This window comes from Perognathus longimembris, chromosome 2 (genome assembly GCF_023159225.1).
Source record: "Perognathus longimembris pacificus isolate PPM17 chromosome 2, ASM2315922v1, whole genome shotgun sequence".
In the NCBI taxonomy this organism is placed as follows: Eukaryota; Metazoa; Chordata; class Mammalia; order Rodentia; family Heteromyidae; genus Perognathus; species Perognathus longimembris.
The window spans coordinates 142890341-142916554 of NC_063162.1; the positions used below are offsets into that span (position 1 = coordinate 142890341).

A 26214-nucleotide genomic window follows, 5' to 3' on the forward strand; every position below is an offset into this window, starting at 1 on the left:
ACTACTTGACGTATGTAACTGTAACCCCTCTGTACATCATCTGGACAATGAAAATTTTTTTTAAAGACCAAAGACAGGGCAGGAGTTGAGATGCTATTTCGCTTTTCTCTCTGTTTTTCTCTCTCTCTCTCAGTGCTGATATTGAGACTTGAACTCAGGGCCTGGGTGCTATCCCTTAGGCTGGTGCTCTACATCTTGAATCACATCTCCACTTCTGATATTTTGTGTGTGTGTGGTTAATTAGAGATAAGACTCTCAGATGGTCCTGCCTAGACTGGCTTTGAACTGCAATCCTCAGATCCTAGCCTCCTGAGTAGCTAGGATTACAGACTACTAGCACCCACCTTTCCATAATCTTCAATGAGATGCATTTAACTGATGTTTTATTTAAGTCAGAACCCAAGGCATGCAAACTAATTAAGGCACAATGGTGTGGAGGCAGATACCCAGTACTCAGGAGACTGCAACAAGGGACTAAGAATGTGAGGCTGCGTGGTGAGTCTGAAGCCAGCTTGGGCTATATGTTGAAACCCTGTCTCAATAAATTGAAGAATAGAAAGAAGCCATCGCTGGTGACTCACACCTGTAATCCTAGCTACTCAGGAGGCTGAGATCTGAGGACTGTGATTCAAAGTCAGCCCGGTCAGGAAAGTCTGTGAGACTCTTATCTCCAAATAACCACCAGAAAACCAGAAGTGGTGCTGTCACTCATTCAAAGTGGTAGTGCACTAGCTCTGAGCAAGAGTTCAGGGACAGGCTGGGAATGTGGCTTAGCAGTAGAGTGTTTGCCTTCTATAAATGAAGCCCTGGGTTTGATCCCTTAGAACCACATAAACAGAAAAAGCCAGAAGTGGCACTGTGGCTCAAGTGGTAGAATGCTAGCCTTGAGCAGAAAGAAGCCAGAGACAGGGCTCCGGCCCTGAGTTCAAGTGATACAGCATTAGCTGTGAGCAAGAAAGCCCAGCCAGAGCAAGGCCTGGAGTTCAAGCCCCAGTACTAGTGGATATTAGGGTATATGAGTTACCTGTGTAACTGTTGGTGAATTCAAAACCTGGTCTCCGCTGGGAAAATGTTCAAGTTTCTCAAATGAAATTTTTAAAAGTATAAAATTAAAACAAAATGTTCTTTTATAATTAAAAATAGAAGCTTAGGTTAAATATACTATTAGCTAGCTAGCTACAGGGACCAGCTGCTCACACCTAGTTGAGGAAACAATGCCTTCCCAGCCTGTGATCTAAATCCTGACCACAGGCAAGGGGAAATTTCATTATTAGCTCAAAGCAAGCTTCAGACAGGACTTTACAGCCCACTCACTAAACATGGGTGCTGCAATATGCAGGAAAAGGGATACAGGCCCCTAATAGGTTCGTTTCTGGCTTTTTCTGAGCAGTTTGTTAGAGATAAGAGTCTCACAGACTTTCCTGCCTAGGCTGGCTTTGAACCATGATCCTCAGACCTCAGCCTCCTACATCTGTTTTGAGGTCATAAGGAAAACATATTGAGCTGAATCAGTAGGTGTTTAACCCACAGGAAGTCCTCAATAGCTTCCTTCTCATATGTGGTAGTACTTCTGCCTTCTATGCGCGCCTCTCTTTTCAGAGTGAGACAAACGTACCTACTGAAGGATTTCTTTCAAGGCAGATACCATGCTTTGCACGCATCCTCTGATCCTCAACTCTGCATATCTATGGTGTAGGAAATTTAATCATCCACCACTGCCAGGTGCTGGTAGTTCATGCCTGTAATCTGAGCTGCACAACAGACTGAGATCTGAGGATCCTAGTTCAAAGCCAGCCTGGGCACACAGATATCTGACACTGCTTTCTACCCATCAAAAAGCTCTAAGTGGAAATGTGGCTCAAGTGGCAGAGCATCAGCCTTGAGCAAAAAGCTGGGAGAAGCCCCTGAGTCCAGCATGACCAACAGACAATAATCATGGACTATTGTCTCCATCTTCTAGTAATAGAAGCTCCATGTCTAGGTAGACAAATTGGCATCAGGAAAGAAACTACATTTCCCATGCTCCCTTTCAGCTGACATATACCCATGTGTTAAGCTCTGACCAATGAGGTATGAGAAGATATACCATGTCCATGTTGTGTGTGTGCGTGTGCGTGTGTGTGTGTTTCAGGGGTGTGAACTCAGAGTTCTGATCTTGCTGGGCAGGCACTTTATTGCTGAGGTATGTATGCAGCACACACTTCCTCACTAGCTATATGGAGATCAGATCCCACTTTTTGTCTGGGCCCACACCTCCACTGCAATTGGCCTACTTTCTGCTTCCTTTTGTCACCAGGATGACAGGCATGAGTTACCATGGTCAGTGTCTTCTGTTGAGATGGAGTCTCACAGAGTCCCCTGCCCAGGCTGGTCTGAACCTGAAGCCTCCCCCATCTGAGCCTCCCGAATAGATTACAGGTGTGAGCCACCTCGCCCAGCCCAGGTTACATGTTAAAAGGAAATTGCTTGCATTCTATTAACTTCCTCTTTACATTCCTGCTGCCTAGAAAATGACAAATGAGAACACCTTGTACCTAGGGAGCGAAGACCTATTTTAGAGGTAAGAGATGAGCTATGGGCCTAAGTCCCGGATGAAATCGTAGGGTTTAGCTGCCTGCCCATAAGCTTATCTGCCTGCCCTTACCCAGGTAACACAAGAGTTGACCAACTTTTCTGTAACAAATCAAGACAGAAAATACTGTAGGCTTTACAAGCAATTTGGCCTCTGTTGCAACTACTTAACTTGCCTTGGTAAGTTACAATGTGTAAACAGACGTGGCTGTGTATTGTTGCTTTGTGTTTTTTGTTGTTGTTTTGTTTTTGCCAGTCCTGGGGCTTGAACTCAGGGTCTGGCTTCTTTTTGGTCCAGTCTAGCACTCTACCATCTGAGCCACAGCACCACTTCTGGCTTTTTCTATATATGGGGTGCTGAAGAATCAAACCCAGGGCTCATGCATGCGAGGCAAGCACTCTACCGCTAGGCCATATTCCCAGCCCGTGGCTATGTTTAAATAACCTCTGCATTATAGGTTGCTGACTAAGAAATAAGTAAATAGATCTTATTTGAACCACTATAGGTAGGGTGGGGAGTCTGTTCCACAACACCCAGTCTGTATTCTCATCTTCCCTGTGCTCTTTTAAATGTCATTGTAGGGGCTGGGAATATGGCCTAGTGGCAAGAGCGCTTGCCTCCTACACATGAAGCTCTCGGTTCGATTCCCTAGCACCACATATATGGAAAACGGCCAGAAGGGGCGCTTTGGCTCAGGTGGCAGAGTGCTAGCCTTGAGCGGGAAGAAGCCAGGGATGGTGCTCAGGCCCTGAGTCCAAGGCCCAGGACTGGCCAAAAAAATAAAAAATTAAATGTCATTGTAAGGTCACCTCCTCCAGGAAGCCACCCTGAAGGAATGCTTAGTTGTTTCTACTATGTCATTAGTTCATCTTTGCTCACACTGGGCTCCTGGCAGGGTGGCAGAGGAGATGGCACCCCAGACAGCTCAGCAAAGCCTTCATTCATCGCCACCTCTGGAGCCCTGGTGCTGACATCAAGGTTTCTCTGTGCCTTCTCCAACATACAGTACTCTCCCGGTCATCTCAACTGAGAAGTCCCCACTCACCTCAGGTATGAAGAAGGAGTCGCTTTGGACGAGGAGTACGGCTAATTCCTCTTGGTTAAGCTTGGAGAGCCCATATCTTTTCAGGACTTCAGAGTTCTCCTTGGAGAAAACTTCATGTGAATATTTGCATAATTTCCTAGAAGAAAGGGAACAACTTTCAGTGTTTCCATGTTACAGAAAATTTCACTCAACAAAGTGCTCAAGTGGTCCCAAGCACAGGGTGACCCCGCTTAAAGAATACCATTTAAAAGTTGGGCACCAAAGGCTCACGCCTGTAATCTAGCTGCTCAGGAGGCTGACATCTGAGGATCACAGTTCAAAGACAGGCCCCAAGTTCCAGCTCTATAACTGCCACCAAAAAAAAAAAACAAAAAAGACTAGTAGCCAGTAGCTCTCATCTATAATCCTAACTACTCAGAAATAGAGCTGTGGCTCAAGTGGCAGAGAACTAGCCTCGAGTAAAACAAGCTCAGGGATAGCAGGTGCTAAGCTCAAGCTTCAGGACCAGCATGCAAGCGCACACACAAACACACACACGCACACGCACACACACAGAGCAATTATTTAAACCAAACAAACAATTTAAGCCAGGTGCTGATGGCTCATACCAGCAATCCTAGCTACTCAGGAGGCTGAGAATCCAGGTTCAAAGCCAGCCTCCAATTAGTCACCAAAAAAGCCAAAAATGAAGTGCCAGTTCTGAGTGAAAAAGCTACGGGACAGAACCCAGGCCCTGAGTTCTAGCCCCAGTATCAGCACAAAAACAAAAGCAAACAAACAGACAAAACTATTGGGATACCTATTGTGTTTTTACTAATCTACTCTTTTGCTTTGAATCCAGAACCATATAATTTACATGTTTTACACCATACTTTAAATATGAACAAGATAAATTGATTGGAATACAGCTTAACATGGAGATGGAAGAACAAAATCCCCACCCTCTTACAACTGCTGTAAACATATAAAAAATAAACATTGACAGAATGATTTCTATCATTGACTTCTAGGACTGGAAATACTTATTTAAGCCTTGTTCTGTTTTCCTTATTTTTCATTAAAGCATTCCTATTAATACTTTCATTTCCCAAGTACTGAATATTATCTCTCACCACTATTTTTCTTTTTAGTTGTTTGTGACTGGTAAACAGAAATATAAAATGATCTTATTGAAATTGATGAATTTTCAAAACTGTTAACATCCAAGTAAAGAATTAATCTTTAAATGTCCCAAAGCCTTTAAGAATTGCCTTCAAGCTTTAGTGATTAGTTATAGACAGGATTCCTGTGAGCCACCGGCTGAGCCTTTAGGTCCTGAGTTGACCCCTGACCTACCCTCCTGGCTCTTTGTCTCACCAAGAGGCCAAGGGCAGTTGGGCTGGCTTTGGCAACAGCTCCTATCCTAGCTATTTTTTCAGGTGGGCCCTGAACTGGATGTCTCCACTGGTGACTTTAGCTTTGAACTTGTTTCTGGCATTCCTTGATAAGGCTAGCCTTTGCTCCTCTAACTTTAGGGTTGTGCTCTGAAGTTTCAGATAATTGCTCCCCCACGTCCAGGCCCCTCTCACCCAGAATCCTCAGCAGCTGGGGAAAGATTCCACCTCTCATTCCTTCCCCTAGCCTGTGGGAGGGAGATGTGCAGAGACCCCCAGAGGACAGGCCTCCTAAAGAAGATCACATCAGCATTTCAGCAGAGGTTCGCCCGGATGCATCCATTAATAAATGCAAGGCTGGAGCTTGATGCTAGTGGCTCACACCCGTAATCCTAGCTATTCAGGAGGCCTGAGGATTTTGGTATAAAGCCAACCCAGGCAGGAAAAGTCTGTGAGACTCTTATCTCTGGTAAGCATTAACACTCCTCCCTCCAAAAAAAAAAGTACCAAGCAAACAAAAACCACAACAACGGGGCTGGGGATATAGCCTAGTGGCAAGAGTGCCTGCCTCGGATACACGAGGCCCTGGGTTCGATTCCCCAGCACCACATATACAGAAAATGGCCAGAAGCGGCGCTGTGGCTCAAGTGGCAGAGTGCTAGCCTTGAGCAGGAAGAAGCCAGGGACAGTGCTCAGGCCCTGTGTCCAAGGCCCAGGACTGGCAAAAAAAAAAAAAAAAAAAAAAAAAAAACCAACAACAACAACAACAAAAACAGAAGCGGTGCTGTGTCAAGTGGAAGAATGATACCCCTGAGCAAAAGAACTCAGGGACAACACCCAAGCCATGAGTTCAAGCCCCAGAACTGGCACCAACCTCCCCCACAAAAAAAAAAAAAAAAAAAGGAAGAAAAATTAGGAGCCAAGCAGTGCAAAGGGGCACAGATGATACTTGGGGTACAGTGGGGATACAAGAAAATGTATAGAAAAACGATGTTCAGGATTTGCATAAACATGGGCTCCGCAGTGTGGGTCTGACGGAGGAGATGTTGATTTCGAAAGTGCCCAGGCTTCCTTCTGATCAGCCTCTCCCAACAATGGTGCCTGATATCGACTGGCAAGTATAAGCCAGGAAAATGGTGGGAAAGCCTGCATTGGCTTGTTGGGGTTCTTCAAGCTAGCGCTTCTCTAAGAGTATTCCCTGATCACCATTCTCAGCACCATCGGAGAAACTGTCAGAAATGCTGTCTCCCAAAGGGCCCCACCCCAGACCTGCCAGGAACTTTTCGCATGCGCAGACCAGCCCCAGACTTCCTGTCTGAGGATGGGGGCTGAGAAATGAACATGACTCCCTCTCACTCTCTCTTTTACCTCGCTCTCTCGGAAGGTATTGTACTTAAACCCAGGATCTCAACTTTCTTGCTGAGCATTTTGCTGGTTACTTGAGTATTTTTTAAAAGTCCGACTTTTCTGCCTTGGGTGGCTTTGAACCACCATCCTCCAGGTCTCAGCCTCCGGAGTAGCTGGGATTACAGGTGTGAGCCACAGATGCCCGGTATTGAATGAGCTTTCCTAACAGACTGCCAGGGAACGGTGGGTCTGGCAGAAGGTTGATTAGAGCTCTCTACTGCCAGTCCAAAAACAGCTTTACAAACCTTTCTGAATTTCCTGTCACAGAGCAAACATTTGTGGAAAGTTGCCCCCACTCAGAGCAAACAAACCGCAAGCCATCAGCTTGTGGGAATAGGAAATGGTAACTGTAAAAAAAAAAAAAAAAACCAAGATGGCCTTAAAAGAGGCAGAATTATCTCTCTTTCAGAAATCCCAGGCTCAAAGCCTCAAAGTCACACAGCCTCTGCTTTCCATTCTCGACCCAGATATAAAATGTTTTAACCTGGCTGGGTGAAGTGCTTTCCCATGCCCGGGGACTAAACAGAGCCTGCGCAGTGGTTCTTAGCCTTGGCCATAAGTAGTTGCCCACTGGAGAGTGTTTAAAAACACCTGTGCCCAGCCACACCCTGAGACTGGTCTACATTTGACTGCAGTGGGATTCCAGGTGATTTGAGACTCACAGGCTGGGCCTGTCCCATTCAATTCTAGGCTCAGATGTTCACCTCTGAGCTCTAAACTCACCAAGACAGTAAATAGAGGGCCAGCTACACAGCAGACAGCAAAGGAAGACAACAACCTGAGAAGCTTTGATAGCCATTTATATGCTGAAATACCTCTTCTGTTCTCCCCCCTTCAACCTCATCGGGTTGATGAAAAAAAATAGGTAGTTAAAAGATACTATAGAAATGATTCAAACTAGGAATATGGCTTAGTGGTAGGTAGAGTGTTTGCCTTGCATATCTGCATATCTGTGGCTTGTTATTTGAGGGGCGAAAACAGGAAGCAGCTCACCATAATATAAACTAGTCAGGAAAAACAAAATGACCAGGATATATGAAAAGATAAACTCGGGGCTGGGGATATGGCCTAGTGGCAAGAGTGCTTGCCTCGTACACATGAGGCCCTGGGTTCAATTCCCCAGCACCACATATACAGAAAACGGCCAGATGTGGTGCTGTGGCTCAAGTGGCAGAGTGCTAGCCTTGAGCAAAAAGAAGCCAGGGACAGTGCTCAGGCCCTGAGTCCAAGCCCCAGGACTGGCCAAAAAAAAAAAGAAAAGATAAACTCTAGGCAACAGTAGTCTAAAGAATAAAAGGTTAGGGAGCAAAAGCCCAAAAAAATAGTATTTGAAGGCATAAATCTTTTGTGCTTCTGATGTTTAAGAAAGATGAAGTCAGTGGCCCAGTACTGGTGGCTCACACCTGTAACCCTAGCTACTCTGGAGGCTCAACCTGGGTCAGCAGAGTCTGTAGGACTCTTGGTCTCCAATGAAGCACCAACAGCCAGAAGTAGAGCTGTGGTTCAAGAGGTAGAGCACTAGCCTTGAGCAAAGAAGTTCAGGGGCAATGCCTAGACCCTGAGTTCAAGACCTACAACTGGTACCAAAAACAAAGAAAAAAGATTACGTCAGTGGCTTAGGAGAAAGTAGGGATGGGTCACTGGGTCAAGGACCCTTAGAATAGTGAGGAGAAACAAGAGGAAGAGAGACCACGTGAGCAGGCCCAAAGTGTGGGGAGAAGGGTGGAGCTAGCAGAGCAGCCAACTTTAACCACAGCTTCATTACCCAGAGCAAGTGGGGGAGAAATCAAGCTCCAGGTGGCTGCAGCACCATGACCTCGGTGTGGAGAAAACAAGCAGATCCACGCAGCCTCAAGTCTGCAAGAGTCCTCACAACCCAGGCCCCTTTAAATGGGGTAAGGACAGAGGCAAGAGGCTGAGGCGCTCTACATATCCTACAGTTCTATCAAGAGCGAGATGAACACCTGTGCATTAGAATTACCTAGGGCCTGTGCTAGAATCCCCATTGCCCAGCCTGGAAATACAACTCGGTGCTAGGTGGTTTGCCTACCACATGTGAGGCCCAGGGTTCGATCTCTAACACTACAAGCAAACCTTAAAAAAAATTAAAACTAAATGAAGCCCTGGGTTCGATTCCACAGCACCACATATATACAAAACAGCCAGAAGTGGCGCTGTGGCTCAAGAGGTAGAGTGCTAGCCTTGAGCAAAAAGAAGCCAGGGACAGTGCTCAGGCCCTGAGTCCATGCCCCAGGACTGGCAACGAAAACAAAACAAATCAAAACATTAAAACTAAAAACATCTGAATCCCTAGGCTTAATTCAGACCCAGTTAAGCCTTTAAGGATATCCTAGCGTTACTATCTTTGAAAGATTTCCCAAGGATCTGCCATGCAGCCAAGTTTCAGGATGCATAGCCCTAAATCCACAACGGGACTGAAGAAAAGCAGAGGGAGAGAAGAAAGTCAAGGATAGGAGGTGGCAGTGGTATTACCAAAACAATGATGACTAGAGAAGAAAAGTCATTCAGGTCCTCTCTCCACAGTCCCACTTCCCAACATAAATTCCTTTGAAAGTTAAGAGCAGGGTGATGCATACCTGTAATCCCAGCTACTCCTGGAATCTGAGACAGAGGGGAGGACTGAGGCTGTAGGCCAGAATGTGTAAAAGCTGGGCCAAAGTGAACAAGGCTCTAACCCAAGAATAACTCAAAGTAGTAGTATTTACTGGGCATGGTGGCTCACACCTGTGGTCCCAGCTACTCAGGGGGCACTGTCATGTAGTGAATTGGTCTGAAATAGATTAAATGCTCGGCTCTGTATGGAAAAGAGTTGAAAGATGATGTAACAGGCCTCTACTATCTCCTCAGTCCAGCTCCCCTGCTGACTTGATTCAAGCCATTTCTGATTTCACACTGGACTGAAATCCTTGGTCCTCCTGGGGTCTTTTACACCTCTGCCCCACCCATCTTAGACCCTTGTCTAAGTTAGAACCATGAAACACTAGGAAAACTCATCTGTATTTATTTCAGATGTTTATTTTTTGCCATCCCTGTATTACTAAAACTTAGGGAAAGTATTGTGTTTCCAGGTATAGATTTGTCAATATTTAAAAAAATTCTGAGGGGCTGGGGATATAGCCTAGTGGCAAGAGTGCCTGCCTCGGATACACGAGGCCCTAGGTTCGATTCCCCAGCACCACATATGCAGAAAACGGCCAGAAGCGGCACTGTGGCTCAAGTGGCAGAGTGCTAGCCTTGAGCGGGAAGAAGCCAGGGACAGTGCTCAGGCCCTGAGTCCAAGGCCCAGGACTGGCCAAAAAAAAAAAAAAAAAAATTCTGATTCCAGGCACCAGTGGCTCACGCCTGTCATCCTAGCTACTCAAGAGGCTGAGATCGAAGGATCACCATTTGAAGCCAGCCCAGGCAGGAAAGTCTGCCAGACTTTTATCTCCAATACTCAGGAAAAGCCAGAAGTGGCGCTGTGGTTCACGTGGTAGGCTCAAGGACAGAGCCCCAAGATGGCAAAAAAATAAAATAAAAAAGATTCTGATCATTGTTCCCTGGAACTTCATAATCTCACCAAGTTTCTTTAATTCTGCAGACGTGGAAAATCACATTTCATCAAATGAAACTGCAGCAAATCCGAAGAGAACAACAGTTCCCAGATGATTCTTCACTCTGAGGTGCAGGCCTTTGTATCACAAGGGTGGAGAAAACACACATGCTCAAGGGCTACAGCCTGACTATGTGACTCTTGGGACACAGCTCAGATGACTAGAAGGAACTTCCAGCGAGTGTTACGGGGCAACTTCACCCACCCACACCCACGCATGGCACATGTATGCACTTGTAGCTGCAAAATGCAGGCCTTGAAAATGTCCCACTGCACTCACTATATTATATAGGATTCCACTTCAAGGGAATGTCCAATATAGACAAATCCATACAGAGAGACAGCTGGTTAAAGATTTCTAGAAACTGGGAAAGGGTTGAAGGAGGAGTGGCTACTGCTGGGTGTGGGTTTCTTGGGAAAGTGATGAAAACATTCTGGAATTCGATAGTGATAATAGTTGCACAATATCATTACTGACTGTGCTTGCTAACTCTGATGTGTACCCACCCCCCTTTGTTTTTGCCAGTCCTGGGGCTTGAACTCAGGGCCTGGACATTGTCCCTGCTGCTTTTGCTCAAGGCTAGCACTCTTACCACTTGAGCCACAACACCACTTCCGGCCTTTTCTTTTTATGGTACTGAGGAGTTGAACTCAGGGCTTCATGCATGCTAAGCAAGCACTCTACCACTAAGCCACATTCCCAGCCCTGAAGTGTACACTTTTACATGGGTTTCCATCTATTTTTAAAGAATAGTCAACTAGTGAGAATGGGGCTCATAATTGTAATCCTGTAAATGAGGGTGAGATCTGATGATGCCTGTTCAAAGCCAGCCTGGACAGGAAAGCCCATGAGACGGTTATCACCAACTAACCACCAAAAAACTAGAAATGGGGTAGACTCAAAGACAAGTGCCTAGTCCCCGAGTTAAAGCCTCAGCACCATTTAAAAAACTATTAATGATTTATTTTAAAACTCTTAATTTTATAGTAAAATAGAAGAAGCATACTATAAACAAAAATAAGCTGGAAAAATGACCCCCAAAAAATAAGATCGAGTAAGACACACTTACATGACAATTGAGAATGGGGTATTACTCTCAGCTACTTGGAAGATAGAAATAGGAGGATCTCAGTTAGAGGCCAGGTGGGGCAATAACTCAAGACTCTGAAAAATAACCTAAGGCAAAAAAGGCTGGAGGCACAACTCAAGTGGTAGAGTGGCTGCCTAGCAAGTAACCCCAAGTACACAGGGGAATAGAGAGTTAAATCCGGCCTGTGCTGCACCACAAAAACCTAAACGAAAATTAGAACCACTGAGATGCTATTTCATATTCCTTGTATTGGCCCAAAGTTCAAAGACTCACAAAACCTCGTGGCAGGGACTAAGTGTGCGAATGTTAACATCTGGGTAGAGTACAACTTGGAAAACACTCCTTAGAAAATTATTTGGGGGGCTGGGAATATGGCCTAGGGGTAAGAGTGCTTGCCTCATATAGAGGAAGCCCTGGGTTCAATTCCCCAGCACCACATATATAGAAAATGGCCAGGAGTGGTGCTGTGGCTCAAGTGGCAGAGTGCTAGCCTTCAGTAAAAAGAAGCCAGGGACAGTGCTCAGGCCCTGAGTCCAAGCCCCAAGACTGGCCAAAAAAAAAAAAAAAAAGAAAGAAAGAAAACTAATTGGAGTCAATATGGCCTAGTGGCAAGAATGCTTGCCTCATATACATGAAGCCCTGGGTTCGGTTCCCCAGCAGCACATACATAGAAAACAGCCAGAAGTGGCGCTGTGGCTCAAGTGATAGAGTGCTAGCCTTCAGCAAAAAGAAGCCAGGGACAGGGCTCAGGCCCTGAGTCCAAGCCCAGGCCTGGCCAAAAGAAAAAAGAAACATACACAAAAGATTCTAAGCAATCAGGCATAGAAACAAAACAAAACAACAAAAGAAAAATCAAAGGCAATCTCAATTTCTATTTTAAAAAAAGAAATGCACTTACGCAAGAGAAAGCTGTCTAGCCAGGCAGAGGTGGCCCACGCCAGTAATCCTTGCTACTCAGGAGGATCTCAGTTTGAAGCCAGCCATGGCAAAAAAATCCCCATGAGACTCATCTTCAATGAACCAATCAAAAACCAGAAGTGGTGCTGTATCTCAAAGTGGTAAGGCACCAATGGTGCCAAGGCCCTGAGTTCAAGCCCCACAACCCACCAAGAAACAAAAGATGAAAGAAAGCTGTTCATTTTAACAAATCAGAGCAGTAAATTTGCACAGCCAGGGGAGGGGAAGGGAAAGGAAAGCCTGGGAGGGGACGGGAGGGGAGGGGAGCAGAGAAGAGAACAAGGAAGAGAAGGGGAGGGGAAGAGAGAAGAAAAGGGTGCTGAGGATATGGCCTAGTGGCAAGAGTGCTTGCCTCAAAAAAGAGAGAAGAATAGGGAGGGAGGGGAAGAGGAGAGAAAGGCAGGAGAGGGAAGAGGGGAGGGGAGAGAGGGAATGGGGAGAGAAAGAGGGTAGAAAAGGACGCGGAGGAGAAAGGAGAGGGGAGGGAAGGACAAGGGAGGGGAGAAGAAGGGAAGAAGGAAAGGAAAGAAACAAAGAAAAGAGGACGTGGAAGGGGAGAGAGGAGGGGGAACGGGAAGGGAGAAAAACGAAAGTAGGGGCTGGGAATGTAGTTTAGTGGTAGAGTGCTTGCCTTGCATACATGAAGCCCTGGGTTCGATTCCTCAGCACCACATACACAGAAAAACCCGGAAATGGCACTGTGGATCAAGTGGTAGAGTGCTAGCCTTGAGCAAAAAGAAGCCAGGGCCAGTGCTCAAGCCAAGCCCCAGGATTGGGGGGGGGGGGGAATAGTAGCTCGTAATGTCATGAATAGATCATCAAAACAATGTTGAACAAAAATTTTAAAACAGGGCTGGGAATATGGCCTAGTGGCAAGAGTGCTTGCCTCGTATACATGAGGTCCTGGGTTCTATTCCTCAGCACCACATATACAGAAAATGGCCAGAAGTGGCACTGTGGCTCAAGTGGCAGGGTGCTATCCTTGAGCAAAAAAGAAGCCAGGGACAGTGCTCAGGCCCTGAGTTCACGGCCCAGGATTGGGGGGAAAAAAAAAAATATATATATATATATATATATATATATATAAATAAATAAATAATTTAAAACACATCAATACTTCATTTTGTATACAGACAGAAATGTGTAGATGAAGAAATTTTAAAATCCTAAAACAGCAGGGTACCAGAGTCATGATTGAGGTTACTTCTGGGGAAAGAGGGAGAATGAGACTCAAGAGAATTTTTTTTTTAATGTTCCCCAAGGCCTATTGTATTTTTACTTGCCTATTTATTTATTTGGCAGTACTGGGATTTGAACCCAGAGCCTGGTAGACTAGACACTGGACCACTTTTCTTTTTCTTTTTAATTGCCTTATTTTTGACAGCTTATAACCAGGCTGGACCACATCCTTCCTTTTCTCCTTTCCACCCCGCTGGGATGACAGCATTGTAAACAGCTAACTTTCTGCCTGGGCTGGCCTTGAATCACAACCCTTCCTATCTCCATGTCTCAAGAAGTTATTTTTTCATCTGTAAAGCTATGAAACAAAAATGAAAAAGGCAAGCATTCATTCTCAGAGGTGAGTTACAGTACATTCTCTATCATGTCTGGCATATATTCAGAGTACACATACTTGATGTATATTCTCTTATTCTTTGTACATTTCAGTATTCTTCCTCTCAATATATGAAACAACTAGTCTCCTCATTTACCCACCCCCACCTAAAGTTTCTACTAACTAAAAGAGAAAGGCAAAGGAGTACAAACAGGAAAGGGTAAAGAGGAAACACCCATATTGGCATAAACCACGAAACCAGTGGAAGGCACTCAGAAAGTTGACTTGAAACAGTTAAACAGCAATGGCGCTTGCACACAGAATAACCTGAACTGATGGGAAATGACACTTCATAGAACTATTGTTCAAGGAATAGTGAGGAAACCATGAATCTGGTCCAAATGTCAATCAACACTGCCAGCTACCAGCTATGGGGCCACAAGTAAATTTCTAAATACTTGGTGCCAAGTTCCATTTGATTAACATTGGGTGTATAGTATCTAACCTCAGGAGCTATGAGAAAGATGAATTTATATAACATCTCTAACAAGCTTACCTCAGAGCTTGGTTGGTACTTAAGGATTTGTTCAATAAATGTTAGTTATTGTTGATGTCAGAGCTAGAACTTGATTTCCGTGTGTGGGAATATTATTTCAGCAAAGCAGATATTAATATCCAAAGTAATGAGCCAAGAGAAACAATTCTACAACACCTAAGCAAGCTTGATTACCCACTGAAAAGCACAGGTGAAAGCACTGCAAAGAGGGAAAAAGAAATTATAGGACAGAACAAAAATCCTATCTAAAGAAACCCAGGAGCTGGTGGCTCACACCTGTAATCCTAGCTCCTCAGGAGGCTGAGATCTGAGGACTGCAGTTCAAAGTCAGCCAGAGCAGGAAAGCCCATGAGACTCTAATCGCCAATAAACACCAAGAAGCAGAAAGCGCAGCTGTGGCTCCAATGGTGAGAAGCACAAGCCTGGAGCAAAAAAGCTCAGAGACAGTGCCAAGTCCCTGAATTCAAACCCAGGATCCAGAAAAAGGAAACTAGTGATTACTCAAATAAAAAATAGAGTTTACCTGTTAGAAATAATTACCGAAGTAATTATGAAGCAAAGCAAATGACTGCTAGGATTTAAAAGAACTTGTTCGAGTTGGGGATGGTTGTGGAGAGAAGGCAAACTAAAACAAGACCAGCCATGTTTGAAAAGTGATGAGTCAAAACGATAGGGATATGGAAGTTCATCACTCTTCCCTCCATTTTTGGAGTATGTTTACAAAGAATAAAAAAAGAGGAAAAGTTGAAACTGTTAAAAACAAAGGTCAACACTAGTGGGAGAAGAAATTTTCAAAGCAGAACAGAAAAAAAAATCAGGAAACCTTGCAACCAGTTGTTATTCAGAACAGTGTGCGAATGTGCTAGAATGTTCTTTCCTTTCCTCTCCTCTACCCACTCTCCTTTCCCTGCTTACTTGGGATCTGAGCGTTTTCACTGAGTTTTTGTGTTCCAGACTAGTGCTTTACCACTTTGACCAACAGATCCGCTTTCTTTTTTCTGGTGATTAATTGGACATAGGAGCCTCCCAGACTTCCCTGCCCAGGCTGGCTTTGAACTTGGATCCTCAGATCTCAGCCTCCAGAGTAGGTAGGATTAGTCCCTGCATGGAAACACACTTTTAAATAGTTACTTCACAACATGTTAAATATCTTATTAAGGGAGTCCATCCAAACAATTAAAAAAAATAAGTTTTTGAAGCATTCTAAACAAGTAAATTTATTGGGGGAAAAAGATTACATGGGCTGGGGATATAGCCTAGTGGCAAGAGCGCTTGCCTCATATACATGAAGCCCTGGGTTCGATTCCCCAGCACCACATATACAGAAAATGGCCAGAAGTGGCACTGTGACTCAAGTGGCAGAGTGCTAGCCTTGAGCAAAAAGAAGCCAGGGACAGTGCTCAGGCCCTGAGTCCAAGCCCCAGGACTGGAAAAAAAAAAAAAAAGATTACCTCACCCACTCCACCCATTTAAATCTCTTTAAGTTCTTGTTAGCATTTCCAGCCTTAGGGTCCTCAGCTCCTCCCATTAGCCCCCAGATCCACCCATATCTAAACTCCCTGCCTTAGAGCTATAGTGGGCCACTCCCACTCACCATCCAGACCTACCTACTTCCCCTTTAGCCCCAGAGAAGCTGCCACCTGGATAAGATGACAGGTTGCTCCCTCTCCTGTGGGAGACAAGGCCTCAGTAATAAACCTCCTTATAAACCTTCTTCTCCTGTCCTCCACTCTCTCAGCTTGGTCCCCTGGGGTGATTGAGATAAACCCTTTCAGTTTCACTACACACAGATGAAGGTGAATGACTAGGATCTCAGCCTAAAGAGTAGCTGGGATTACAGGTGTAAACCAGCAACCAGCTTCACCTAAAGTTTTTAAGGACAAACTTTTTACCTATATCAGAGTTTGTTGTTGTTTTCCTTTTTGAGTAGATAGAGCCTATGGATAGAAAAGATGTGAAGGACATAGATTCATGAATCAGCCTTTCATGAATCAGACTTTTCCTTAATTTGCTATTAATGAGGAAAAGACACTTCTCAGCAGGACTGAGGGGGGGAAGGGCAGGGAGGAGAGGAGGAGGAGGGAGGAGGAGAGGAGATGCAGGAGGGGATGGAGGGGAGGAGGAAGAAGGGGGTGATGGGAGGGAGAAGAAGCTGGATAGGTCAGAGAGCCTGCCTGGAGGGAGTTGACCTCCATGGTCACGAGATTGTTCCATTCCTCAGACCCAGGAATCCGGAGGCCAGGCCTGAGTAGCTAGTGTGTATTTGGGAGCCATCTTGTCATGGCCAACTACTCGTCACGCCATCGTAGGTGTCACCTCCTAGGTGTGACAAGTAAGCCCTTTACCAGGAGATGTTTTATTCCTTTTTTCTTTTTTGAAACCGTGCTGGGGATCAACCCAAGGCCTTGCGCGGCGCCCCAGCCCTGAGCTACAAACATCTCCAGCTCCTCACGGGGGAATCCAGAAGCCAACGACATCAAAAGGCTTGCAGGCCCCCCGTGGCTCGGGTCTGTAGTCCAAGCCACTCAGGAGACTCTCGACTCCCATTAGCCAAGCCGGAGCTCAAGGCCCTGGATTCAAGCCCTGGGAGCGGCACAAAAAAATCAACACTTAAAAGAGCAAACGGATCCACCACCGGCAGAGGCAGGGATGGGCTGCAGGAACCCGCAGGATTGGAGAGCGGTCCGTGGAGGGGCCGAGGGGCTGTCTGTCAACGGGGAAGCAGACGGGGAAACACTCGATCTTCGGTAACCCCGGAAAGGGCCCTATGGCCCGGTGGTGGTGTGTGACCTGGCCCCAGCCAGGAGGAGCCGTTGCTAGTTGCTACGTGCGGTGTGGACGGATGCCGGGGTGCTGGGCGAGAATCTCAACGCGACCAGGGAACTCAAGTGAACAGGGGAGACGATTCAAGCTAGCCCGAGCGTTGGAGGCGTTTTCCCTTCGCCCCCCAGATCTGCCTCCAACTTTTCTATGCTCTGGCATGCCCCCCCCAAAGTATTTTATTCGGATTCCAGTGGGCGGGTAGGCAGGGTAGAAGGTGAGCCTGGATCACACACCACCACCACCACCCCGGGAAATGTCGCCCTGGTCATATACAAGGGACGTTCTGGGGGCGCTGATAGGCAGGGGCCCCGCCAAGGCAAAAGGCGCGGGTGCCACCGGGAGGGAGTCTCTCTCTCCAAGTTGAGCAGAGGAGGAGAGGGTCGGCAGTGAGATGCCCGGAACTCCCCCCGGGGGGGAGGGACAGCAGCACCCACCCCACCCATCCACCCCGGTGGGGTTGGGAGCTGCGGGAGGAGCCGCTGCTCCCCCGGGGTGCACTCACCGATCCGCCGGCAAATAGTGGCAGCGGCCCAGCAGGTTGAGCTTGCAGAGGTGCAGGTTGTCGCAGCCTCGCTCGCAGACCTTGCGACGGCAGACCCGCGCCCGCGTGTTGGCCACCACGGTCCAGGCGCTGCCGGTGCTGCTGCGGGTCTGGAGCAGCACGAAGCGGTCGGGCCCGGCTTCCTCCAGCACCTGGCGGAGCTGCGCCCGGGGCAGCGCGATCTCCGCCAGCAGCGCGTCCAGGGTCATGCGGCCGCCGTGGGCGCACAGGACCTGGACGAGGAAGTCCCACACCGTGGGGTCCGCCATGACGACGACGACGACCACGCTCGGGCCGGGCGCAGGCAGCGCGGGACTCGGTCTCAGAACCGAAACTCGGGCGGGCGGCGGGCGGCGCGCAGGGACCCGGCGCTTTCGGTTTCCGATTCCTCCGGAGCGTCCCGACGTCAGGGAGCCCGGCGACCTCTCTGACGGCCAGCCGCGATCGCGAAGGGGGAGGCGTCCGGGGGAGGTGGGAGGAGGGTGGGGTGTGGGGGGGAGTCGATCACGCACCCGCCAATCGGCCCGCGAGCGCGGCCGCAGCTGGCCGCACCCCTTTCCGTCCCAGGCTCGACGACGGTGGGGTTTCCCCCGGTGGCGTCCCGCGAAGCCTCTCCGGGAAGAAGAGGAAGTTGGAAGATGGTGCGGGGGCTCCGGGGTGGAGGTCTGGTAAAGCCAGCCCCCCAGAGGCCGGTGACGCTCCGGGGCCCCCCCTCTGGCGGTGGCCCCACCCCTCCCCGGAAAGAGCTGACCCTAACCGGGCTCGAAAACCAGTCTTTTCCCCACCCGCCCCTCCACCCCTTCCCGGTCCTCGCCCGGGATCTGCACTCGAGGAAGTGACCTGAGCGAACTCCTCCAAGCCGCCCGAGTGAAGCCCCGCGCGCCACCGGGGGGGGGGGGGGGGGGAGGCTCCCCAAACCTGGATCCCGGACCCGATCGGGGTCGAGATGGATGCGTGCGCTTCGTGGCGGGGAGCACAGCCGAGCCCTCTGAAGGAACGATTGCTGTGACTTGATTGCTTTTTCTCCCCGAGGAGATAACACGCGCACACGTCACGCACCCAGGCTCGGATTTGCCTGGAACTGCCAACTGCGGTGTCCCCCAAATCACAGGGGTTTTCAGTCACCTGATGGTGAGAAGGCACGAGTGGACACAGAACGGGATATCCCCAGGATTTCGGGCCGCTTCCTTCCCCCGTCTCCCCTAGATGTGGCATGAAGATTGTTTCTCAGTGAAACCTTGGTGTTGATAGAAGAGGTTAAGAAAGAAAGAAAAAGTAATCTTAGGTTAAGTTTGCCTTTGCTGACCAAAGCGGGAGCCTCAGAAAGCTGTGTTTAAGGTGTGTGTGTGGGGGGGAGGTGTTTGCATTTCCTGCTCATTCACCTGCTGGGGAGGAGGGGGAAATCTGGCGTGTGTGCGTGTGTGTGCGTGTGTGTGCGTGTGTGCGCGTGTGTGTGCGCGCGCGCTGGCGCACTAATAGCGATCCAAAGAAGATGTGAGATCTAAAAGTCAAACCCGAAACTGAAACTACTGGGCCAGTAGGAGAATCAGAACTTAGAGGCATAGGTAGAAACTTCTTGTAAAGAGTCCCGGAGTGTAACAGATAAGAGACTTGACAAGTGGGAGTACATCAAAATAAAAAGCTTCTGCACAGCTAAGGACATAGTTACTAAACTAGGAAAAGAGCCTACAGACTAGAAGATCTTTTTTTTTTTCAGGTCTCTGCAAAAGTGATTTTTTTAATTTAAATTTCCTGAAATGTGACTGCTTTTCATACAAAGCAAATAATGGTAAAATACTCGAAAGGTTTCATATACTATTTTCTCCTTGTCTTTATCGTTCTATCTTTCTTTTTTCTTTCTTTTCTCCCTCTTGGTGGAGGAAAGAAAGTCCCTATGCTGCTGCTGCTGCTTCTTCCTTCTTCTCCTTCTTCTTCTGAAGTGATGAAGATAATCTGCTTCTCTTCTAGCTTTCACAACAAAGTATTGCTAATACTGTTCTGTAGTGTTCAATGCAAAACTATTCTGAAGCTGGCCCCTGCTCTAAAATTATATAGTTGTATTTACCCAACTTGCTCTGAACTTGTTTTGCTCTGTATTGATCACGCCTATAACACACACACACACCCTGGAGAGTTTCATCCTGTTTTGTCACCTGGTTGTTAGATAATTTCCAGTGAAGATCAAGACTCCCTGACCTGTTGTGCTGACAGCTCTTGGAACTAACTGAAGAGGCAGACTTTGAAGTCCGGCCCCACTTTACCACGCGAATCCCACTTTACCACGCCTGAGATAAGCAGGCCCTGTGAGCAATCCAAATCCAGGACAACCTTATTAGGGCCCAGCCGGTCAAGAACTCTAACCACTGGGAATGTTTAACTCTAACTGCCCCCAGAATGTCTCCAGCCCTGTGCCTTGAGCCCTGAGCTCTGATTAGATTTGTACCCGTGTCCTAATCTTGCTTGCTTGAACACCTGATTGCTGTAACTTTGTTTTTTGTTTTGCTTGAACACCTGATGGCTGTAACTTTGTTTTTTGCCTTTGTAAGCCCTGTGCAATCACAGCTCGGGGCTTCCTCCTAACCTCCGCTGTGTCGGTGGGTAGGACGGGCCCCGAGTTGCAGCTCGCCTGAATAAAGTCTTGCCTTGCTTTTGCATTTTGGAACATCTGAGTCTCGGTGGCCTTCTTGGTGGTTGTTTTGCAACTTGGCATAACAGTAACAAGCCCCTATAGTTAAGCTAAAGGGAAAATTCCTGTTGTTTGGGGGTATTTAAGCAGCCTTCTGAGATGGCCGGGGACTGCATCATGAGATCCCAAACTGTATCCTGGCTTGCCAGTATTTTCTCACTCAGAAAAATCTTTTTTATATTTACTCTGAGTGTCTCATTGCCTATCGACCTGTGGACCCCACAAGGCTTCTTCCTTCTAGTCTTCTTCTTCTTCTCCTCCTTCTCCTTCTCCTTCTCCTTCTTCTCCTCCTTCTCCTCCTCCTTCTCCTCCTTCTCCTCCTCCTCCTCCTCCTCCTCCTCCTCCTCCTCCTCCTCCTCCTCCTCCTCTTCTTCCTCCTCCTCCTGCTCTTCCTCTTCCTCCTCTTCCTCTTCCTCTTCTTCTGGGCTATTTTCTGTTATAAGTTAGTTTGTTGGACTTCATGATGTTCTTGACTGTTCTTTCTTTTTAAAGGTATGTTACTTTGTGTAAATGTTTTTGAATTATTGTAGCTAAGATCAGTAAATGTGACATATAGGTAATATAGTAAAAGACATGAGGGCTAGGAATATGACCTAGTGGTAGAGTGCTTGCCTCGTATACATGAAGTCCTGGGTTTGTTTCCTCAGCACCACATATATAGAAAAAGCCAGAAGCGGTGCTGTGGCTCAAGTGGTAGAGTGCTAGCCTCAAGCAAAAAGAAGCCAGGGCAATGCTCAGGCCCTGAGTTCAAGCCCCAGGACTGTCAGATAAATAAATAAATAAAAGACATATATCATAGTTTGTGGAAGCTTTAATCAATTCAAAAGTAACCCAAAACAGAATGCAAACCTTGGATAGATCTTGGTTTGTTGGGTTTTTTTTTAATTAAATCCATTCTTTTTTTGATTGAAGAATTGAGTCCATTAATGTTTAGGGTTATTGTAGGGAGGTGTGTTGTGTTTCCTGCCATTTTCTTCACTTCCTGTATTTTGGGGGTTTTTTTCCCCCTCTTAATGTGTTTTCTAAATTGATCTTCTAGTGACTTTTGTTTGATGTGCTTCTTTGATTATGATTATTTTCTTCAGACTGTATTCCTCCCTTTAGAATTCTTCATAATGCTGGTTTAGTGATAATTAATTCCTTTAATATTTGTTTGTCATAGAAGATCTTTACCAGCAATGATATCAGACAAACACCTAATATCCAATAGATACAAGGAGCTCAGGACATGAATCCCTCTCAAACCTAATAAGCCAATCACTAAATGGGCAAGGGAGCTAAGGAGAAACTTCTCAGAAGATGTAAAAATGACAAGAAACATGAGGAAATGTTCATCGTCCCTGCCATAAAGGAAATGCAAGTCAAAACAACTCTGAGGGCTGGGAATATGGCCTAGTGGTAAAGTGCTAGCCTCGTATACCAGGTTCCCCAGCACCACATCTATAGAAAAAGCCGGAAGTGGTGATTGGCTCAAGTGGTAGAGTGCTAGCCTTGAACAAAAGGAAGCCAGGGACAGTGCTCAGGCCCTGAGTTCAAGTTCCAAGACTGGCAATAACAAAACAAAACAACTCTGAGATTCTGTCTCACCCCGGTAAGACTGATCAACATTGTGAATTCAAACAACAACAAATGTTGGCTAGGATGTGGGGTAAAGGAACCCTACTGTATTATTGGTAAGAATGTAAACTAGTACAACTACTGTGGACAGCAGTTGGCGGCTCCTCAAAAAACCAAACAGAGGGCTGGGGATATGACCTAGTGGCAAGAGTGCTTGCCTCTTATACATGAGGCCCTGGGTTCAATTCCCCAGCACCACATATACAGAAAGTGGCCAGAAGTGGGGCTGTGGCTCAAGTGGCAGAGTGCTAGCCTTGAGCAAAAAGAAGCCAGGGACAGTGCTCAGGCCCTGAGTCCAAGCCCCAGGACTGGCCAAAAAAAAACCCACAAACAAACATAGACCTTCCTTACAAGCCTTACCACACCTGGGCGTCTACCCTGAATATCATGAGCCAGGATATGGTAAAGACACTTGCACATCCATGTTTATTGTTGCACTATTCACAATAGCCAAGACATTGAAATAGCCCAGATGCCCTGGAATAGATGAGTGGATCCAAAACATGTGTTACCTATACACAATGGAATTTTACACAGCCATTGGAAAGAATAAAATAATGTCATTTGCAGGAAAATGGAAGGGACTAGCGCAAATCTTTTTTTTTTTAATTTGTATTTCTTTTTTTTTAAATTTTGTTTATTAATTGAACACAAATTTTTTGACAAGGTGTTGTGCAAAAAGGGTACAGTTACATAGAAGGCAAATCTTGTTAGTAAGGTAAGCCAAACTCAGAAAGACAAAAGGCACATGTGGGGGCTGGGGATATGGCCTAGTGGCAAGAGTGCTTGCTTCGTATACATGAGGCCCTGGATTCAATTCCCCAGCACCACATATACAGAGAAGGGCCAGATGTGGCTCAAGTGGGAGAGTGCTAGCCTTGAGCAAAAAGAAGCCAGGGACAGTGCTCAGGCCCTGAGTCCAAGCCCCAGGACTGGCAAAAAAAAAAAAAAAAAAAAGGCACACGTTCTTTCTGATATGGGGAAATGAGATCTAAAATGCAGTGGGATATGATAAACTATGCAGGATTCTAGATACACACAGGGAGGAAGTGATGCCTAGCACTCTACCACTTGAGCCACAGTGCCACTTCTGGCTTTTTCTTTTTTATGTGGTGCTCAGGAATCGAACCCAGGGCTTAATTCTTGCAAGGCAAGCATTCTACCACTAAGCCACATTCTCAGCCCCCAAGAGGATCCTCTTAAGAGAGAAACTCAAAGGTACAATGCCTAAGTGCTTCATCTTATTCTCCTATTCCTTTGAACTGAGGGCCTGAGCACTGTCCCTGAGCTTCTTTTGCTCAAGGCTATCACTCTACCACTTGAACCACAGTGTTACTTCTGGCTTTTTCTGTTTCTGTGGTGCTAAGGAATCTAACCCAGGGTTTCATGCATGCTAGGCAAGCTCTCTACCGCCAAGCCACATTCCCAGCCCTCTTCATCATATTTTTTTTTTGTGTCCAGTCCTGGGCCTTGGACCCAGGGCCTGAGCACCTTCCCTGGCTTCTTCCCACTCAAGGCTAGCACTCTGCCACCTGAGCCACAGCGCCCCTTCTGGCTGTTTTCTTTCTTTTTTTTTTTTTTTTTTTTTTTTTTGCCAGTCCTGGGCTTGAACTCAGGGCCTGAGCACTGTCCCTGGCTTCTTTTTGCTCAAGGCTAGCACTCTGCCACCTGAGCCACAGTGCCACTTCTGGCCATTTTCTATATATGTGGTGCTAGGGAATTGAACCCAGGGCTTCATGTATACAGGGCAAGCACTCTTGCCACTAGGCCATCTTCCCAGCCCTGGCCGTTTTCCATATATGTGGTGCTGGGGAATCAAACTGAGAGCTTCATGTGTAGGAGGCAAGCACTCTTGCCACTAGGCCATATTCCCAGCCCCTCATCATAATTTTATAAAATAATATACATGTCGAAACCAACTCCAAGATATGGAAACAAGAGACCTCTCTTTTTATTTTTATTTTTACTTTTTTTTTTTTTTTAGTTTATGGTCTTAGTTTTTTAGTGATTCTGTCTCTTTTTTCCTTATGTAAGGTCTACCTACTCCAGTGTACATCTTGAGCAGCATTGGAGGAGGGTACAGAACTGGAGGGGAAAAGGGTGAAAATGTGCAGCAGTGGAACTCGATGGACATTGATGGAAGTGAACATCACAACTCCTAAGTGGAGATGGGAGGGTGGGACTGGTAAAGACTGCAGGAACAGAAGATGCTATAGGGGAGAAAGGAAATGTACTCATTGTCTGATTCAGGTCATTGTAATCCCTCTGTACATCACCTCTATTTTAAAAATTATTTTTAAATAAATAAGCTAAATTATTTTTTAAAGCCTGATATGGAATCTTCCACACACTACTATTGAAACCTAAAATACACATACACACACACACACACACACACACACACACACACACACACACACCTCTAGTTAAAAGAAATAGAGAGGGCTGGGAATGTGGCTTAGTGGTAGAGTGCTTGCCTAGCATGCATGGGTTTGATTCCTCAGTACTGCATACACAGAAAAAAAAAAAAGATATATAGAAACCTTGATTTCCAATTATGTCTTAAGTTTTCCCTCCCTGAAATCTGTGTATGAATAAATTGCCTTTCTCCCTATTAATCTGTCAGTTCTCAGTTAACCTACAAACACTTACCCACCAAAACCAAAAAACGATAGACCCAAATCGGAAAAGTTTTCCTTCCTTCATTCCAAAATATAGTAAATGGATCATTGAGCAGATCTTTTTCAAACAATAAATTCCTAGCCTGGTGCAGGTGACTAAAACCTATAATCATAGCTACTTAGGTAGGATTCAGGTAGTCTTTGAGACTCCTATCTCCAACTAACTAGCAAAAACAAATAAAAAAAAAACCCAGAAATGAGTTATGGCTCAAGGGCTAGAATGTCAGGTAGCCTGGAGGAAAAAAACAACAACAACTAAGTGCCCTCTGTTCAAGCCCAGTACTGATGCACAAGCACACATGCATGTGTGTGCGTGCACACACACACACACAAAGAAATAGAAATCAAATAGTTTGGTATGAAAACCAGCCAGGCCTGGGCCCACATCCTCTGACTCCTCGTTGGCTGTTCCTGCTGCATCTATGATTGGCCTTGTTTGTGGTCTGACAGGTTCCCAGGGACCTTTTACTATAAAATCACTTGAGTTCAGTGAGTTCATTGTGTTTACTGATAGTATGCAACCATGCATTAGTCACTCTGAACATGTAAGCATCTAAGAATCGGTTCCCCATACTCAAGGAACATTCCGAGGAAACACAAGTCAGTGTTAAAGTGTAAGGGAAGGGGCTGGGGACATGGCCTAGTGGCAAGAGTGCCTGCCTCATATACATGAGGCCCTGGATTCAATTCCCCAGCACCACATATACAGAAAATGGCCAGAAGTGGCGCTGTGGCTCAAGTGGCAGAGTGCTAGCCTTGAGCAAAAAGAAGCCAGGGACAGTGCTCAGGCCCAGAGTCCAAGCCCCAGGACTGGCCAAAACAATAAATAAATAAATAAAGTGTAAGGGAATCTGTCTGAATGCCACAGCAGCCATTCAAGAGGCTAGAGGTAATAACAATAATAATAATAAATAATTACATGTAAGGAATAATTCCCTTCTATTTGCAGTCATGAAAATCAATTGAGGGCTGGGGATATAGCTCAGTGGTAGAGTTTTTGCCCAGCTTGCATGAGGCCCCAAGTTCTTTTTATTCCCTCATGCACCAAGGGCTGTATGTAATCGTGTGTGTGTGTGTGTGTGTGTGTGTGTGTGTGTGTGTGTGTGTGTGTGTGTGTGTAGTTACCTGCGGGGAAGTCTTTCTGTGAGGGCTGACATCCCAGTGTGCCAGGTCTGGCCTGTCTGTCTGCTTCTCAAGGTTGCTCTGGCCTGTCAACCCTGCCTCAGGGTAGCAAAGTCTCCCACCTCCTAGCTGTCTCCCTCCCTGTAAACATCCCTTCCTAGCTTACAGGCAGCTGCCCTCTCTGTCATCTTGGAAACAATTTTAGTTGGGGAAAGGGAGGAATTTTAGGGAATTTTAGAAATATGAACCACCCATGGCCAGCCTCCCAGGAAGGAGACGCTGAAGTGGCCCGGTGTGGCTATAGGTGCCGACCTATAACCCCAATACTGGGAAGGCTAAGGCAGGAGGATCAAGGAAAACCAGAGGGGAGAAGTTGAAGAGTCCAGCAGGAACACCAGAGAAAGTCAAAGGTGGTAGTTGGTGTCAGACTTGGAGCTCCAGAGCAGGAGTTCACCCTGAGGCAAAAAAAAGAAAAGCTAGCCCTTGTACCTCTGCCCTGGAGTCATTGGAGGGGCCAACAGGAAAATAGGAATTTGGCCAGAAGGTGACTCCAGAATAAGGAAGCCTGGAGTCTA

The 26214-nt window shown here is 46.5% G+C and overlaps 1 protein-coding gene across 1 annotated transcript in view; it reads right to left on the minus strand.

The window, feature by feature from the left end:
• The window catches only part of LOC125347196 (zinc finger CCCH-type antiviral protein 1-like), a 39508-nt gene extending 21676 nt beyond the window's left edge, over nucleotides 1–17832 (minus strand). The window contains exons 1-2 of the mRNA XM_048340297.1: nucleotides 17495–17832; nucleotides 3618–3753 (exon numbers count right to left, since the gene is read on the minus strand). Of these exons, the coding sequence (XP_048196254.1) occupies nucleotides 3618–3753; nucleotides 17495–17802 (444 nt within the window). The 5' untranslated portion in view covers nucleotides 17803–17832. The remainder of the gene's footprint in view (nucleotides 1–3617; nucleotides 3754–17494) is intronic.
• Between the last annotated feature and the right edge of the window lie 8382 nt (nucleotides 17833–26214).